We start from the raw sequence: 15,593 nt of genomic DNA, 5'->3' as shown, positions 1-15,593 counted from the left end.
CTTCTGTAGAACAATAATTGTACCCAGAAGAATTAAAAAAAGAGAGATATATCTAGAAACAATATTGAAATTGAGAAATAGTGATAGGAAAATAAGCAGATCAGGAACGTATACATAAGAAAGGAAGAGAAATATGAAACTACAAGAGGTGGAGAACGGTGAGAGGATAGATAGGATTTAAGGAAAAGAGTTACAAAAAGAGAAGCATAGGAAGGGACCGAGATAAAGATTAAAGCTGAGAGACAGAAATTGATAATACCACATGGAAACAGCGAGAAAGAAATGCAGAGATATAGTGATGGGAATGAAAGACACGAAGATGATAATATAGAAAAATACAAAGGAAGAGGGGATGAAATAGGGACGGGTAGGGAGAAGAATCTTGAGACCAATGATCACCAAAACAAACCCACTCAAAAGTAATTCTCCACAACTGACATTTAGTAAATAGAAGTAAACATGTTAACTTATATATAGATACCAGTGGATGAATCTGAAATTTGCAATTTCCTTTGTAGGATGCACGTCCATAGAATTTCATAAATGCTTTGTAAATTTTCATCAACATTGTTTAAATTCTTCATAATTTCAAAATAAATAATTTATGTTTAGAATTGTGTGCATAGTACTTACCTGAAGTTGTAACAATTGCTCTCTTGTTCTCAATTTGAAATAAAAATTGCCATTCCTATTGCCTCAGCCTTGACAGATTTTTTCATTACAGTACAAAGGTATAGACAAAGGAAGTTGCATAAAAAAAGTCGATAATAAACAAAATTATTTCCTTGTGATATTGTTTCGTGAACGGGTTGACAAATATTACTCAAGTGCTGTTTGAGGAGCATGGGAGACGTTTCGAAAGTGAAATTGGATTCTCGAGAAATATTTCAAAGCGGAAAATAGAAAGGAATGAGAACTTTTGACGTCCTTATTTACAATTTATGACTTGTATTTGGATGCTAGAACCTTCTCTTACTTCATGGTGAAAGATCATCCCGTTTGCATTTTACAAAAAAGGGTTAGCTTAAAGATAAAGCAAAGGCAGTTTGCGCATTAGCAGAGATCGAACGGATGGTCAAATTGCGTACTAGTGGAGAGAGAGCAATACGATACTAGTACAGAGTTCAACTAAAATTGACGAACAACTTTTCCGATAGCTCTTGTGTGCATAGTAATTGCCAAGTTCGTCCTTACTTTGAAGTAAAATGCTGAAGTTTTTCAGTTTATTTTCATATTCAAGCCAACTGCGAAAAGCATTGTATACATGACTTCCGTTTACAATAACTGGTTTTCAATGCAGTTTTCAGTTACTGTGGAAAATTCCTATTATTCTACCTATTCCACCTTGGGTGGACAAACGCAATGAGTAGTTTAAGGGGTCCCAGGATCGATACTCAGTGGTGGTACATTGTACAGTGATTCGGATCCTGCTTTAAACTGAAGGTCCAGTCCCGACTAGTCTTTCTGTGCATATCGTGGACTTATAAACAAGCCCAGACAAAAAGCAATGAGCAGTCGATTCACGATCTTGTCAGAAGGATCCGGGTTAAATTCCCGGTCTGGTGATAGGTTTTTCTCTTGCATTTGTTCATTCGTGAATTTCATGTAATCATCATCATCGTTGTTCTCAACAAGCACAGAAAGAAATGTTTGGAACAACAAAAAGAGTGACTTGGGTTTTTAAGTGTACTTTGTGCACAGATAGATATTCGGGAGTTCTCATACAATTTAAAGTGGGATCCGAACCACTGTGCAGTGTGCCTCCGCCAGTGCATCAAACTCTTACTCGGATATTGTTTATGTTTTTTGCTAATGGTTATATCTATGAAGTGAGTTACTTCTAATCAACTTAACTAACTCTCAGGCAATCATAAACCTGAATCTCTCGACCAGTTTCCTTCAGGTTCGTCTTAATATTGTGATTCCGTCTGCATCTTGGTCTTCCCATAGGTCTCTTACCATTAGGCTTCCCAGCACGAACCATGTTAACTTTTCTATCCTCTGCCATGTGTGCTGAATCTGCAGTTAAAAGGTGGATCCCAACCACTACAGGGTGACGCAAAAATCAGGTTACATAGGTCACCACGGTCGCCAGAACTAACACCCTTGGCTTTTGTAATGGCAAAAGAAACTGAGGAGCCCGAACCATCTTAAGAAATGGATAACAGGCGCCATCTCTTAAATCACCCAAACAACAATAGCAGAAGTCTTCGGCAATTAGAAGCACCGATTGAATTGAAGCTTGCATTCAAGCGGATAGATGGCGCGCATATTGAAAATGTACTGTATCTGTACATGTGTATGTTTGTATGCACGTATTTGATTTCCTATGTAATCTGATTTTTGCCTCTCTTTCTACCTCTTGATTACAAGGAGGGCGACGTTACGATCGGAAAGGATCAAGCGACTGTAAGGAATAGTTGAAAAAAATCAGGACTGGAATTATTCAGCGTGGATATTTCTTCTCTCAGCAATATTTTCTTTTGTATCCGACAGCTACAGGCGAAACAAACGAAGAAGAAGAACTGCGTAAAAGGAAAATGTAAAATAGTCTCCCTTCTAGTGGAGATCAATGGAGCGACGTGTCCTTGCAAATATTCCAGGGCTTTCTCCAGGAATTCCGATTCGGCGAAACACTTCTTCTGAAGCCGAAGACACTCTCGTTCCTGTCACAAACTGGGGCAGGAGGATACTCAGTGTAGACAGAAGAATTGCATTTGAATGTATAATTAGCTTAGTTGGAAAGGGTACGATGAAAGAATGCAGCTACTGCTAAATGCGAACGTTTGTATTTTCAATTAATTTTCTTTTACGCCTCGCTTCCACTTTACGTTGGGCTCGGAGATGTGGGTGGATGGAGAAATTGATGATGGACACACACAGAGAGGAACACTCCTGGTCTAGTCGGAGTTTAACCCGGAACCTTAGGCGACGAGACCGTATGCCGAATGCACACTCTCAGGACAAAAAGTGCCTCCAACAGTATCAAAACCTGGTTCCCTTGGTTACAATGCGAGACCAACTACAGCAGAGTCACGCTAGGAACCGGTCTCCATTCACATCGCAGAACGGTTATTTTGACGAAATCCTGTTTCCCTGTTGGCTGCTTCGGGCAGGAGAGTTCTAAATGTTTCTGCTAGTTGCCCAAACAGGGCCTAATTGACTGTTTGACCACAAGTTCCTTCGTAGGTAAACGCGGCAACAGAGGGTCACGGTCAGAAATTCGGTACCCTCGCCGGCAATAAGAATGGCGGGACTGTACACCTACAAGTGTATCAATACACGATGTATAAAACATCTTATTACTAACTTCGTTGTCCGTTCGTATCGGAGAGACCCATCGTTTTAGCGAGAAACCTGTCCGTTCGACTTCATTTACTTTGTTTTTCTGCCACTTTTTACTCGCAAAGATGAGAATGAGTGATGAAATGATGAAGCCATACTTACAAGGAACACGCATGTCCATGACGGGATTCGAACCCAGGACCTTTGGAGTCGTAGAGCGCTGCGCAAATCAATTCGCCAGGGAGGTCAGAAAGACCATTTGGAAAAGGTCCGTTGGTGAATGAGTATGCACGAGTTGCGAATGATTTTTGTTTCAAATATAAGGTTTCAATTTGAATTTTACTACCTCTATATTTTCATATAGAATGAAATTTAGTGAAAAATTGTGGATGATCACTTCAGTAAACAAATTAATAAACCGATAGCTCTTCATAGAAGCAATACGTTCTGTGAGTTAGACTATAGGCAGTCTATAACGAAATAACTGTAATAGTAGATTACAGTCACTGGCGTAGGCAGGATTTTATTTCGGAGGGGGCTTGAATTTAGAAGACTGATATTACATACCTGCGTTATATTTCGTAACCGCAATTAACCTTCGATTTAAAAGTTTTTCGACGACAAACATTGTAATAGGGGGTCATTTTAAGGTAAATTAGCATTTACCACTTCGATTTTCCCGAGTTCTTTGCTGCTTTCATTTGAAAACTTAGATTTTCATAAATTTCGGGAGGAGTTGTAGCCCCATCAGCCCCTCTCCTGTGTACGCCTATGCATATATTTACCCATGACTTTGCACCACAAAATACACCTAACTTATCTAGATTCAAAAGATGGTCCTTTGTATTTAAGAGTGTTTGTTCAAGAGAGGAGTTATGTCGATTTTCCAGTAGAATTCAAAACATTTGCATGAAGATTTCAAGCGACAACTTTACTTTCAGACAATCCGAATAGAAAGAAGATTTCCTCTTTCCTTTGCATGGACATACATAGTATAACACCATATAGTTCCAACAAACTTAAGACTATAGGATATAAGAATGTTACCAAAGAATGAGGGTAGAAAATGTGGAGAGGTGGACAAGATGAACATTGCCTTATTGAATGTCAAACGTTCCAGAAATACAAGTTCTGGTCAAAGGATGCTCGTGTTCCACCGTAGCTTAGCATGTAAGAGCGCTGGTTGAAATTCGAAAGGACGCTAGTTCAAATTTTGTAGGCAACGAGCAGGCCAAGCTAGGTTCAAATATAACGTCAAGTGAATGTCGTTTTTAGCTCAATCGGTAAGCGTGTTACTTCCAGTTCCAGAGGTACCGAGTTCGAATCCCCAACGGGAATCATACATTGTGAATTTCCTCTGTTCTTCTCTACCATCCACTTTGCCTAAGTCCTCACTTCCTCTTCACTTTCTGTGGGCTATGCATACCCCATCTCCGGCTCTACGGAGCCAGTATCGCCCTACGGGGGCAGCAGAAGCCACACATACATCTCCAACCTAATAAAAAACCATGATCCTCAAGGAATGGACTGGGGTAACAGCCATAATGAGCGAGATAACAGGGATATTTTGAAAATATTTTGGTGTTTCTTCAGGCATTTGCTACTAGATGGCGAAACTTGTCCTTGGACTGAAATATCTGAAGAAGTTTTTTCCAATGGGACGATTAGATCATTCGACCTCTTGATTGAGTAGCAGCTGCCTTAAGCACCAGACCAAACTGCAATTTGATTTTGAACCACATATCTCTGTTATATTAACTTCAGAAGAATCTGTAAGTTAAAATAATACAACTTGTGGATGAACAAAGAGAAGATCTTAGTATGCACGACCACAAGAAAGCAGAGCCTAACTGAAAACATTTCACCAGTCACCAAAATACCCTAAAAAATCCCTAGTGAAGTCATTGTAGAACATACAGAATATTGGAGGAATTGTGTTTGAAATGTTGTACACCCTCTTATATTTCTCTGGTAACTATTTCTTTAATTTTTGAAAATGAATATACATGTAATAATAGTATCATATAAATATAATTCATTATATTAATATTATCATTTCTGGAAGGGTTGAAGGATTAGGTCCATTACAGCTTACAGTTCCTTGTTTAAGGAAAAGTATCTGTAACGTAGTGACATTTCAAGAAGAGTAATTGTAACTCAGCTTAATTTTCCAAAAGAAAAACTCTAAGTCAGCTACATCTCCAAAAGAGGAAATGTAACTCAGCTACATTTCCAAGAGAAGAACTGAAAATCATCTACATTTCCAAGAGAAGAACTATAACTCAGCTACATTTCTAAAAAAAAGAACTGTAAACTCAGCTACATTTCCAAAAGAAGAAATGTAGCTCAGTTTAATATCCAAAAGAAGAACTGTAACTCAGCTACAATTGCTTACGAAAAAATTAAACTAATCTATATTTCCAAGAGAAGAACTGTAACTCAGCTACATTTCCAAAAAAATTAACTCTAAACTCAGTTACATTTCCAAAAGAAGAAATGTAGCTCAGTTAAATTTCCAAAAGCTACATTTGCTTAAGAAGAACTGTAACTAATTTACATTTCCAAGAGAAGAACTGAAAATCATCTACATTTCCAAGAGAAGAACTGTAACTCAGCTACATTAAAAAAACTGTAAACTCAGCTACATTTCCAAAAGAAGAAATATAGCTCAGTTTAATTTCCAAAAGAAGAACTGTAACTCAGCTACATTTGCTTAAGAAGAACTGTAAGTAATCTACATTTCCAAGAGAAGAACTGTAACTTAGCTACACTTCCAAAATAAAAAATGTAACTCAGCCACATTTCGAATAGAAGAAATGTAACTCAGTTAAATTTTAAAATGAATAACTGTAAGTAAGTTACATTTCAAAACGAGTAACTGAGGCTCATTTCAAAAGAGTAGCATTTAAAAAAAGTGTAACTTTAACTGAGTCACATTTTAAAAAGTACAACTTATGTGATTTAGTTTTTGAACAGATTAACAGATAAAGATTAAGTGATTCGAAACTTACCAGACTTTCCAACAGTGCTTCCCCTGCCGACGTACACCATACTATCATTCCCGGAGAGCTCCGATGCCCTCCCGACCTGAGACCTCTTCCTGTGGCAGCTGAACACATTCAGGAAGGCCTGTCGGAACTTCTTGTTCATGAAACAGTACGTGATCGGATTACAGCACGAGCTTATAAAGGCCAGCAGCTGTATCAAGGCAATGCCGGTGCTACCCACAAAGTTGTACACACCCTCACCGTCGAACTGATGCCACGTGTTGACCACGTGGAGCGGTGTCCAGCACACAAAGAACTCCAGAACGATCACGAACAGCATCCGTATCACTTTCCTCTTGGCCTCGATGCTCTTGTCCATGTACGTGGACCTTATGGCGTGCCTGGAGAAGGTGTACGTGGCGACGTCCTGCTTGTAGGGGGAGGTAGACGTGATGTGGGCGTTTTGGGTCGTGGTTGTCTGCAAGGTGTCCGTCACTTGGGCGAGTTTCCGGTTCCCCCTGCTGGGCCACTTGACCACAACTCCTCTTGGTAACCACAAGGACACTGGTCTGTTCCTGCACTTTGCTGTCACTGAGGAGCTGCAGTCGTGGTTCTCCACCAGGGAGGTGTTTGAGCCGTTAGCCGTCGGCGTGCTGGATGCTGTGAGAAGATCTGGAGCGCCGTTTACCCTGTCACCTGAAAGAGGTAAGAGATTATGATGAGCCACAGTCTATTTAACCTTTGTAGACGAATCAAGGTCAAACCTCGACTCCTCACCCTAAGCTGCTTGTTTCCCTTATTTTACTCTCAGTGCAGTGATGTCAACCGCTTACAATTAATTCCAATCTCCATCTTCTGGCCAATTTCATTCACAAGTAAATTAACAATATACAAAGTGCAACACCTTCTCGATGGTGTAGTGATATCACATCACTTTGTGATTTGATATTGATTTGACTTTTGATGTTTAGCGTCGCTTTTCTGCCACTATTGACTAATCGCGACGATGTGGATGACTGATGATCCTCAGGCCGGGATTCGAACCCGTAACTCCTGACGTTGTAGCGCTGTGATAACCACTTCAGCAGGGAGATCGGATGGCCTCCCAGATGGCGCAATGGTAGTGTTGTCGCCTTGTAATCAAGGTGTCCCGGGTTCGATACCCGGTGGAGGCACATAGCAGTTCGGATTCCACTTTAAACTGTAGGCCTACTCCCGATTAGCCTTTATGTGCATAACGTGGACTTAAAACAACAATTCAATCAACCAATCAACACCACGGAGATTGGCTCGCTCGCTTTGTATTCAACGCGTCTCAGTGGAGAAACACAATGGTTAGTATTGCATTTTAAACGGCAGGTCCAGTCCCGATTAGCCTATCTGTGCATAAAGTTGACTGCAAACAAATCTGGACAAACTCTGGAACATACAACATTTAATTCCAACAAGTTCTCAATGTTTGTATCAGCTCGATAAAATTTACTAACCACCCTTCTACCATCTTTACTCAAACACCTGCATTGTAGCTCTCGCTACATTTTCTGTCAAAGTTTGTCTTGAGTTCATTTTATGCACCAACGAGACTGGTGCTATGGTAAACTCCATACCACTATGAGCCTCCACTGGGATTCGAACAGGTTCTGCTTCATTACCTAGGAACGATTTTACCACTACCCCCATCGGGGAGGCCCTGCAACTGGTTCTGTCAACATCTCACAACTCAACGAAGGACTGGAACTGGAATTCTGGTCTGGAACTTCCGTTAACCCAGCCTGCACCAGAACATGCTAAGGAAAAAAGACCCATACTTCCATTTGAGTTTGATATTTGTTTTGGGGGCGAGGCAGAAAGGTAATGAAAGACAGCAGAACTCTTCCGACTCTCCCTCTGCTATCTCCTGTCTGGAATGCTCTTTCAGATGAAGCAAATATGGATTTATCTCATTATATATCCAGTCACAGATTAAAGATTTTTCATCGAGTAACAATATTTTCTTTTCAATTATTATTATGGGTAACCAAATATTTGAGGAGTCACATGTTTTTCACGTCCTGCAACTGGCAACACTGCAGCCAAGCAACGGTTTTCGTAGAAATGGTAGGAAAAAGACATATAAACAGTCCACATGAAAGCTAGAATAAGCAAAATTGAAGGTAGCTCTGAAGTCTGGATCCACAGCCAGTACAATCATCTCTGACGTTTGTTCTTTGCCTGGCATGTTTGTGATTGCCGTTTCATCAATGTCATTTTATCACAGTTCATCCTTATCTTCGCGATTAGCCGGAAGTGACGGAGATGGGGAGTAAAACATAACAAACCAAATAGTTTAGTATAATAAGTTTTCTTCTTGTTATCTATGGCCTTCCCAATGTCGTAATACGAACGCTGTTGCCTTGTCATCAAAATATTCCTAGGATTTATACCCAGTGGAGTCACATTGTGGTCCAGATCTCACTTTAAACTTTAGGTCCAGTCTCGATTAGCCTACCTATGCAAAAAACAAAAACTGTTCCTTGTATAGGGCGTACCAGATCGGGTTGTGCTAATGCTGTAGGCTAGGGATTACAGGTTCGATACCCGGTGGAGGCATATAGTGGTTCAGATCCCACTTTAAAAATAAACTGTAGGTCCAGTCCCGATTAGCCTATCAGTGCATAAAGTGGAATTAAAACAACAAAAATAAATCAAACACTGTGGTTTAGCCACTGTAAGCTTTAGGTCCAGTCCCGAATAGCCTATTATTACAAGTAAACTTAAAAAACACTTTTTTTGAATCTAGATGTCACTGTAAATCATAGATCTCTCTCGGTTCAGCTTTAAATACCGAAAGTCAATTAGTTTTGCATTGAGTTGCAATTGAGTTGAAACTTATGTGGAGTTGCCTTTCAAAGGGAGCTTAATAGTATTAATTTCAGGCACATTCAGATAAAATGTTATTGCAGGACACCGCCCAGCAATGATCGTTGAACGATGCCATTTAAAAAAAGTTATTGAGTATTGCATCTAGCGGAAATCTCTTCTGATCACAGGTAAGGAATGACACTAAAGAAGAACGACTCAGTGGATATGATTCTCCTTTGCGGACGAAAGGTATAGGCGCAGAGGAAAGTGTGAAGACCTTCATGGCGGAGTGGTTAGCGTACGCTAGAGGTCCCGTGTATGAAACAAGGCCTGGCCAAGGGTGTTCTTGTGAGTGTTCCTTTATCATCACTTATCCTCATCTTCGCGATAAGCCAAAAAGTGGCAGGAAATCGAAATAAGGTAAACAAAATCAATAAGCTATATCCGGGAAAGGATAATCACTACACACTAGATCCCAACTGTTCGAAGATAATTGAAGGAAACTCCGATTGATTTTACTTAGCTTTTCTGCCACTCTTGCTTAATCGCGAAGATGAGGATGAATGGTTACGAGATGGATATATAAACGACACAACACGAGTCACACAGAGGATTGTACTGGCCATATACGCCAGAGACTCGCTAGTCTACAAAGTGCAGTCCAGAGTGTACTACGTGGAAGTGAGGTTGAGACATTTGGATGTATTCGCAAAATGTCGCCTGTTCTACACCCCACTTAAAGGGCACGTGTTGGAACGTTTGATGAAAGGTGCTGAGACTGGTGGTGAACACATGGAGCAAGTTTTCGCAATAAAGAAATATGCTGTTCATCAGTTTCGTATTAGCTCCACACTTTGAGGACACCCTGTATTTCATTCGGCATTATCTCTCCTGTCGTGGTACGCTAACAGCCGAAATAAAATAACATTAAAAAGGATAACCTAACCGTTTCCGTGTGATAGTTGATAGTTGCTGACCAGTTTGAAAACCAAGTTTTGGAAAAAACAAGTTCCCTTGTTTCAAAGCTTGTTCGTGGAACAATACACTTCCACAGCCTTGAAGAAATTAAGAAACTTCTGAATCAACTTCATGGCTTCCTGTTTTAAGATGTACAAATCTAGACGTTAGCACGGTTGCTGTCTGGTTCTATATTCCAAGTACGTCTTCGAGAAACTAGTCGAAACTTTCCTGAAAAGTTACTTCATTGCGATGAGGAAAGAGCTTTTTGTAAGTTCAAGGTTTGGACCTAGGGATGACTTTCGAGTTACTACTTGCAAGATCTTAGGATCTAGTTTCGTCTCATTGCTCAAAAGAACATCGAGTACACCGCAGTTTCTTGATGCAGTAAGAAACCTTATTCAATCACGCTCTACAGCGTTTGCCTGGAAATAGAGCACAAACAAGAATATTCCAACTGCATGCAACCATCTCCAGATGTAGAGAATTCCAGTGATAAGCTACGTTTAATCCCAATAAGGTACAAGATTATGTAGAGCTGCAGAAAGCCTGAAATCGATCGTCTTTTGTTAACACAAATTGAATATGAAGTCTGCCTAACTATTTTATGTAATTATTACATCGTCAATGCACAGAAAGGCTAATCGGGACTGGACCTACAGTTTTACTGTGATCCGAGCCACTATGTACCTCCACCGGGTCTTAAACGCAGGACCACTTGATTACAAGGCGACGACGTTATCACTGGGAAGGACCTGGAAGACCATAGTGTTATGCCTAATACCTACAGGTCATTGTGGCTTTACACGTAAAATACGAGGGAAGTTAGAAAGTAAGGTTCCCTAATTAATATCTAGTATAATGTTCACCTGTGCAGTAGTTATTTTGAATATGTATACTTCAAGATTCAAGTGTAACTGCCATTGGAAACCCCTGATATCTATCAATCAGCTCGACTGGAATAAATATTAATTAGGGAACCTTACTTTCTGACTTCCCCTCGTATATAGGGTGCAAACTTAAATCTCGTGGTTCTTATAAATATGGTATAAAAATACGACGAATAGAGGTCTGAATTTACTTTTATGTCCTTTGCGCATTGTGAAAGCTTGTGGTGGGTGTTTTAAGGCAACATCCTGTATAAAGTGTACATTTATATATACTGGTTAATTCAACTCCTTATCCACGTCCATTACGAGGGAATAATCCTTTACACTTTCTTTGAATTTGCCCTGAACTTAAATATGCCCATCAAATTTCAGCCAGCCTTAATTTGAATAAGGCTAACGCGAACTTTCCCTTCCTCCCTTCCCTTATTCTTTCCTCTCTTTTTGTAAAGATGAAAAAGAAGGAGGCCGAGAGGTTCGCAATTCAGCAATTTTAAAGCCAATAATTATCGGAAATATGCACGGGCAGAGAAAAATACGAATAGGAAGAACTGCATAAAGAGATAACCAATCGGAAAACCGATAAGCCAGCAGTGAAAAATTTGCACCAAGTGAAGATTTTTTTATCCATATAAACCTTTTTGCAGGTTCTACCTGAATTTCGTCTTTCCTTCGAATGCAGTCCTGGTATCGAAATTGATAGAAAAATATAACATAGAAAGAATTAAAACCAACATAAGGATGGCTAAATTCAATTGTATCATTTTAAATTCTCATGATTTAAACGCGGGAATAAACAACATCCTCCGATTTTCATCGGTTTTAGAGTATTTATCAGCAAACTTGAAAACTTATACATAATGCAACACGATTTAACTCAATAGTTCCACCTGTCTGAGAGTGAAAGATAAAATCGATCTGTCGATATTTCGAAAACTAACAACAGTAAGGATTTGAAATTTTCTAAACATGAAAACCCGCAAAGTATTTATTTAAATCTACATAAATTACTTCAATTGGCCAGCCCACTCGTCCTTGGCAGCAACACAATAGAACGTCAACAATAGATGAATTTTTTTTGTGCTAAGATATTCTCTAAACTATTCGAACTACAAATTTCAAATTCGGCGATTTAAAACAACTGTGAATCATTTAAGAAAAAAAAATATTGAGAAAACTGTCACGGAAGAAAAATTGTTAAACAACGTTTACTAATGCAGCTGTAAAAACATAAAAAAATTAAAACATATAAAGGAACTAAGATTATAATTCGAACGTCTTTCTACACTATATTATCAGATTCAATCTAACTACATACTCTTTTAATATCTTTATTTAGTAATCAGAGCCTTTGGTTGAGGTATGCTTCACACAGTCACAGCATCTGTTAACAAATTCTGTTTGTGATACGTCGATACAAGCATGCTGTAAATAATTCACTTCGTTTGCGACACATTAGATGCAGATTTCCTTCGTAAAGTATACGAGATGAACCTGACTTCATCAATCTGCTTACTTCCTCATGGAAAGAAGGTAAAATTTTGTTCTAATACTGTATTTTCCTATTTAAATAAATTATTTAAATTATTTCTGATTAAATTTAATACGTTATATATTTTCTGTTATAGAGAGATGTTTTAAGTACAGTGAGTTTTTGTTTTAGGTCCACTTTAAGCACAGATAGGCTAATCGAGACTGGAACTACAGTTTAAAGTGGGATCTGAACCACTGTGTGCCTCCACCTGTCTCGAACCAGGGACCCCTTGATTACGTGGCGACGACGTTACCACTGCACCAATATTTTTCCGGAGTTCTTTTCCTATTTTGTCCTCTTGGGTGAAGAGATTCATAGTTGAAAATCGTTAATAATAAGTTATGGAAGTTACATAAAATGACTTACCATGCATTATAATAACTATTGTATTGTAACAATGTTAAAATCATTATAGCCTATGTGAAGAAATACGAATGTTTCAAACAAGATTCTTAAAACATTACTATGTTTATTCCTATTGTTAATGTTTTAAACCACGCGACTATTGTAACTTCAACGTTGGTTTTAAAAACAGGTAACCTTGAATCTAAAGGAAAGTAGATGCAACTGTTCACGCAAGGTTTTTTTAGCGACTTTGAGAAAATTATGGATTCATAGAAGCTAGGTCGTATATCTTGGCCAAGAGTGTTTTTTTTCCTTTTATAATAAGAAACAAAACTGGAAACAAGGAAGTTTTGTAACTTTGTTCTTTGAAGACAACATGATACAAATCGTTTCCAACAGATGAAAGTTCTGCAAAGTCTTTTATCTTTCACATTACATGTCTGCATTCCACTACACTCAAAGTTACATCTCGAATCGAAAACTTCATTTTCTTTTCACCAGTATTCCGAACCAACGTTTTAATATTCTTACGTCTGATCTTCCTAATAAATGCATATTGAGTGCAAAGTGTATATTTTCGCTTCAAGGATTATAGGGAGAAAATGAGAGATCACAAATGTAGATGAGAGAGAGAGAGAGAGAGAGAGAGAGAGAGAGAGAAGAGAAACAGACAGCGAGTAAAATATTTGCATGTATGTATTTTTGTTATTTAAATCTCATTTCAGCCTTTTTCGCTAACCGCGAGGATGAGTGTTGATCAGATGAAATTAATGAAGTGATACGAAGAACATCCATGCCCAGATCGTGACGGGAACTTCGGTGGTGAGAAAGAGTAGAAATAGAGATAGATAAGAGGTGGTAAGTGATAGGGGGACGGATAATGAAAGATTGATTGATTGAATTAAAATGTTTGCGTGCGTCGGCACATCAGGCCATTTTGCGCCCTCCGATGAATGCGGGGAAGATCCCCTTATCTAAAATCCTTGGATAAAGAAAGAATGCGAGATGTAATGAATAATATAAGAAGATAACAAGAAAGAGAAAGTGTGGAGAGAAAGAGGAAGGATTAATATAAAAGAGAGGGAAAATGAGAAAAAGAAAGAGAATGAAAGACGGAGGCAGAGAAGAATATAAAATAACTCAAAAGAGAACGAAGTAGAGGAGAGAGAGAGAGCAAAGAAGCAAGGAAAAGAGGAAAAATAAGAGAATTAAAAGAGAGATAATCAAACTGAGAGACAGAAGAACATACAGAAAATGCATACAAAGATGGAAAATGATCGAGAGGAGGAGAAAATGGTAGAAAAGAGAGAGAAAACAAAAGGGAAAAGAGTCAGATTAACATCATAGAGAGAGAGAGGGGGGAAGGAAAGAAAGAAGAAAGAGTTTAGAAAGGTTATGAGAGAAAGAGAAAGTGGCACAATTAGTAAGGCAGATACATGGAGAGAGTGAGTGGGAAACAAATAATTACGCTAACAGCAAAATTTCGAAGTTCACATTCACATTTAGGACATTTGCCAAATTACTCTCCTGACTTAAATCCTATTTATAGAAAACATTAAGCTTATTAAGGAAAACTCATAACAGTGACAAATAATTGCAAAGAATAAGAGAATAAATATGAAAAACGTCCTGACCTTGATCCTTCTGAGGTTTCGCGTAGTGGCCTAGTTCATGCCGCAACCCCTTCCACAGCTTGGAGACAATGAGCGAGTAGGCAAGCGCCATTATGACTAGCGGAACCACCAGCAGAATTATGTCCAGGAATATGTTGAAGGTCCTCTCGCTGCTTTTGTTTGGCCAAATTTCTCGGCACTTGTGTCGATCTGGAAGCAGAGAAAGAAAAGGAAAACGTGATTTATCTCAGGGCAAGAAACAACATATCTCTCTGCACATGAAAGCTTCTGGCAAAGTTTTACGATATTCTCTCTGTTATTTGCGGTGGCTAGTAAATAATGTCTCATTTTTAAAAGAAAAGTATCCTTTGGGGAAAAGATAGATTTGATCCAATACCAAAAGCAGCTTGGCAGCCCTGGTTGGGTTTATTTCTGGATGAATTTGTCTTGTTTCATGATCAAGAATTTGTAATTCCCTGTGCTTTGTGACGAGTGGAATGTACGCATTGCAGTTGAATTTAACCAAGTTGGCTCTGCGTTTAGTGCCTACTTGACATTGTTTTGGAGTTTCTTGATATGTTTTAGTTTACTTAGCTTTTTCGACAGGTTTGAAGCCTCGGTGGTCTAGTGGATAGGGCGTCTGATTGCCACGCTGGAGATTCGGGTTTGATTCTCGAGTTGAGTAATCTAAGGTCAGAATATCTTCCGCTCTGGGACCCACTCAGCCTCAAATCAATGGGGGTGGTGCCGTTCACATCACCTCCAAATTTGCCAAGATCGAGAATGTGTGGGTCCCTACATCCACATCCCATAAATGTGTTTCATTAACATTTTCTCCTGCCAAGTTTCTTCAATCGCGAAGATAAAGATGACACAATGAAAATGATTGACACTCCCTTACACTCAGGAGTCTCCTGGAGGTACAGAGGTAACGTCATCGGCTTGTTATCAAGGGGTCCTGGGTTCGGTAACCGGTGGAGGCACATAGTGGTTGGTATCATTCTTTAAAGTGTAGGTTCAGTCCCGATTAGCCTTTCTGTGCATAAAGTGGACTTATAAACAACTCAATCAATCAACTTTATGCTCGGGTAGGTAAATCGGGACTGGAGATAGAGTTTAAGTGGAGCTCGAACCACTGTGCAAT

The 15,593-nt window shown here is 39.1% G+C and overlaps 1 protein-coding gene across 1 annotated transcript in view; it reads right to left on the bottom strand.

The window, feature by feature from the left end:
- Positions 1–15,593, bottom strand: part of LOC145985998 (cholecystokinin receptor type A-like) — a 493,092-nt gene that overhangs the window by 4,932 nt on the left and 472,567 nt on the right. The window contains exons 4-5 of the mRNA XM_083120160.1: positions 14,471–14,659; positions 6,297–6,968 (exon numbers count right to left, since the gene is read on the bottom strand). Coding sequence (XP_082976286.1) covers positions 6,297–6,968; positions 14,471–14,659 — 861 coding nt within the window. The remainder of the gene's footprint in view (positions 1–6,296; positions 6,969–14,470; positions 14,660–15,593) is intronic.

The sequence above is a fragment of the Lepisma saccharinum genome, chromosome 3 (assembly GCF_977018435.1).
Source record: "Lepisma saccharinum chromosome 3, izLepSacc3.1, whole genome shotgun sequence".
Lineage (NCBI taxonomy): Eukaryota > Metazoa > Arthropoda > Insecta > Zygentoma > Lepismatidae > Lepisma > Lepisma saccharinum.
Note: the sequence above shows the minus strand (reverse complement) of the source record. Positions and strands in the feature narration are given on the sequence as shown.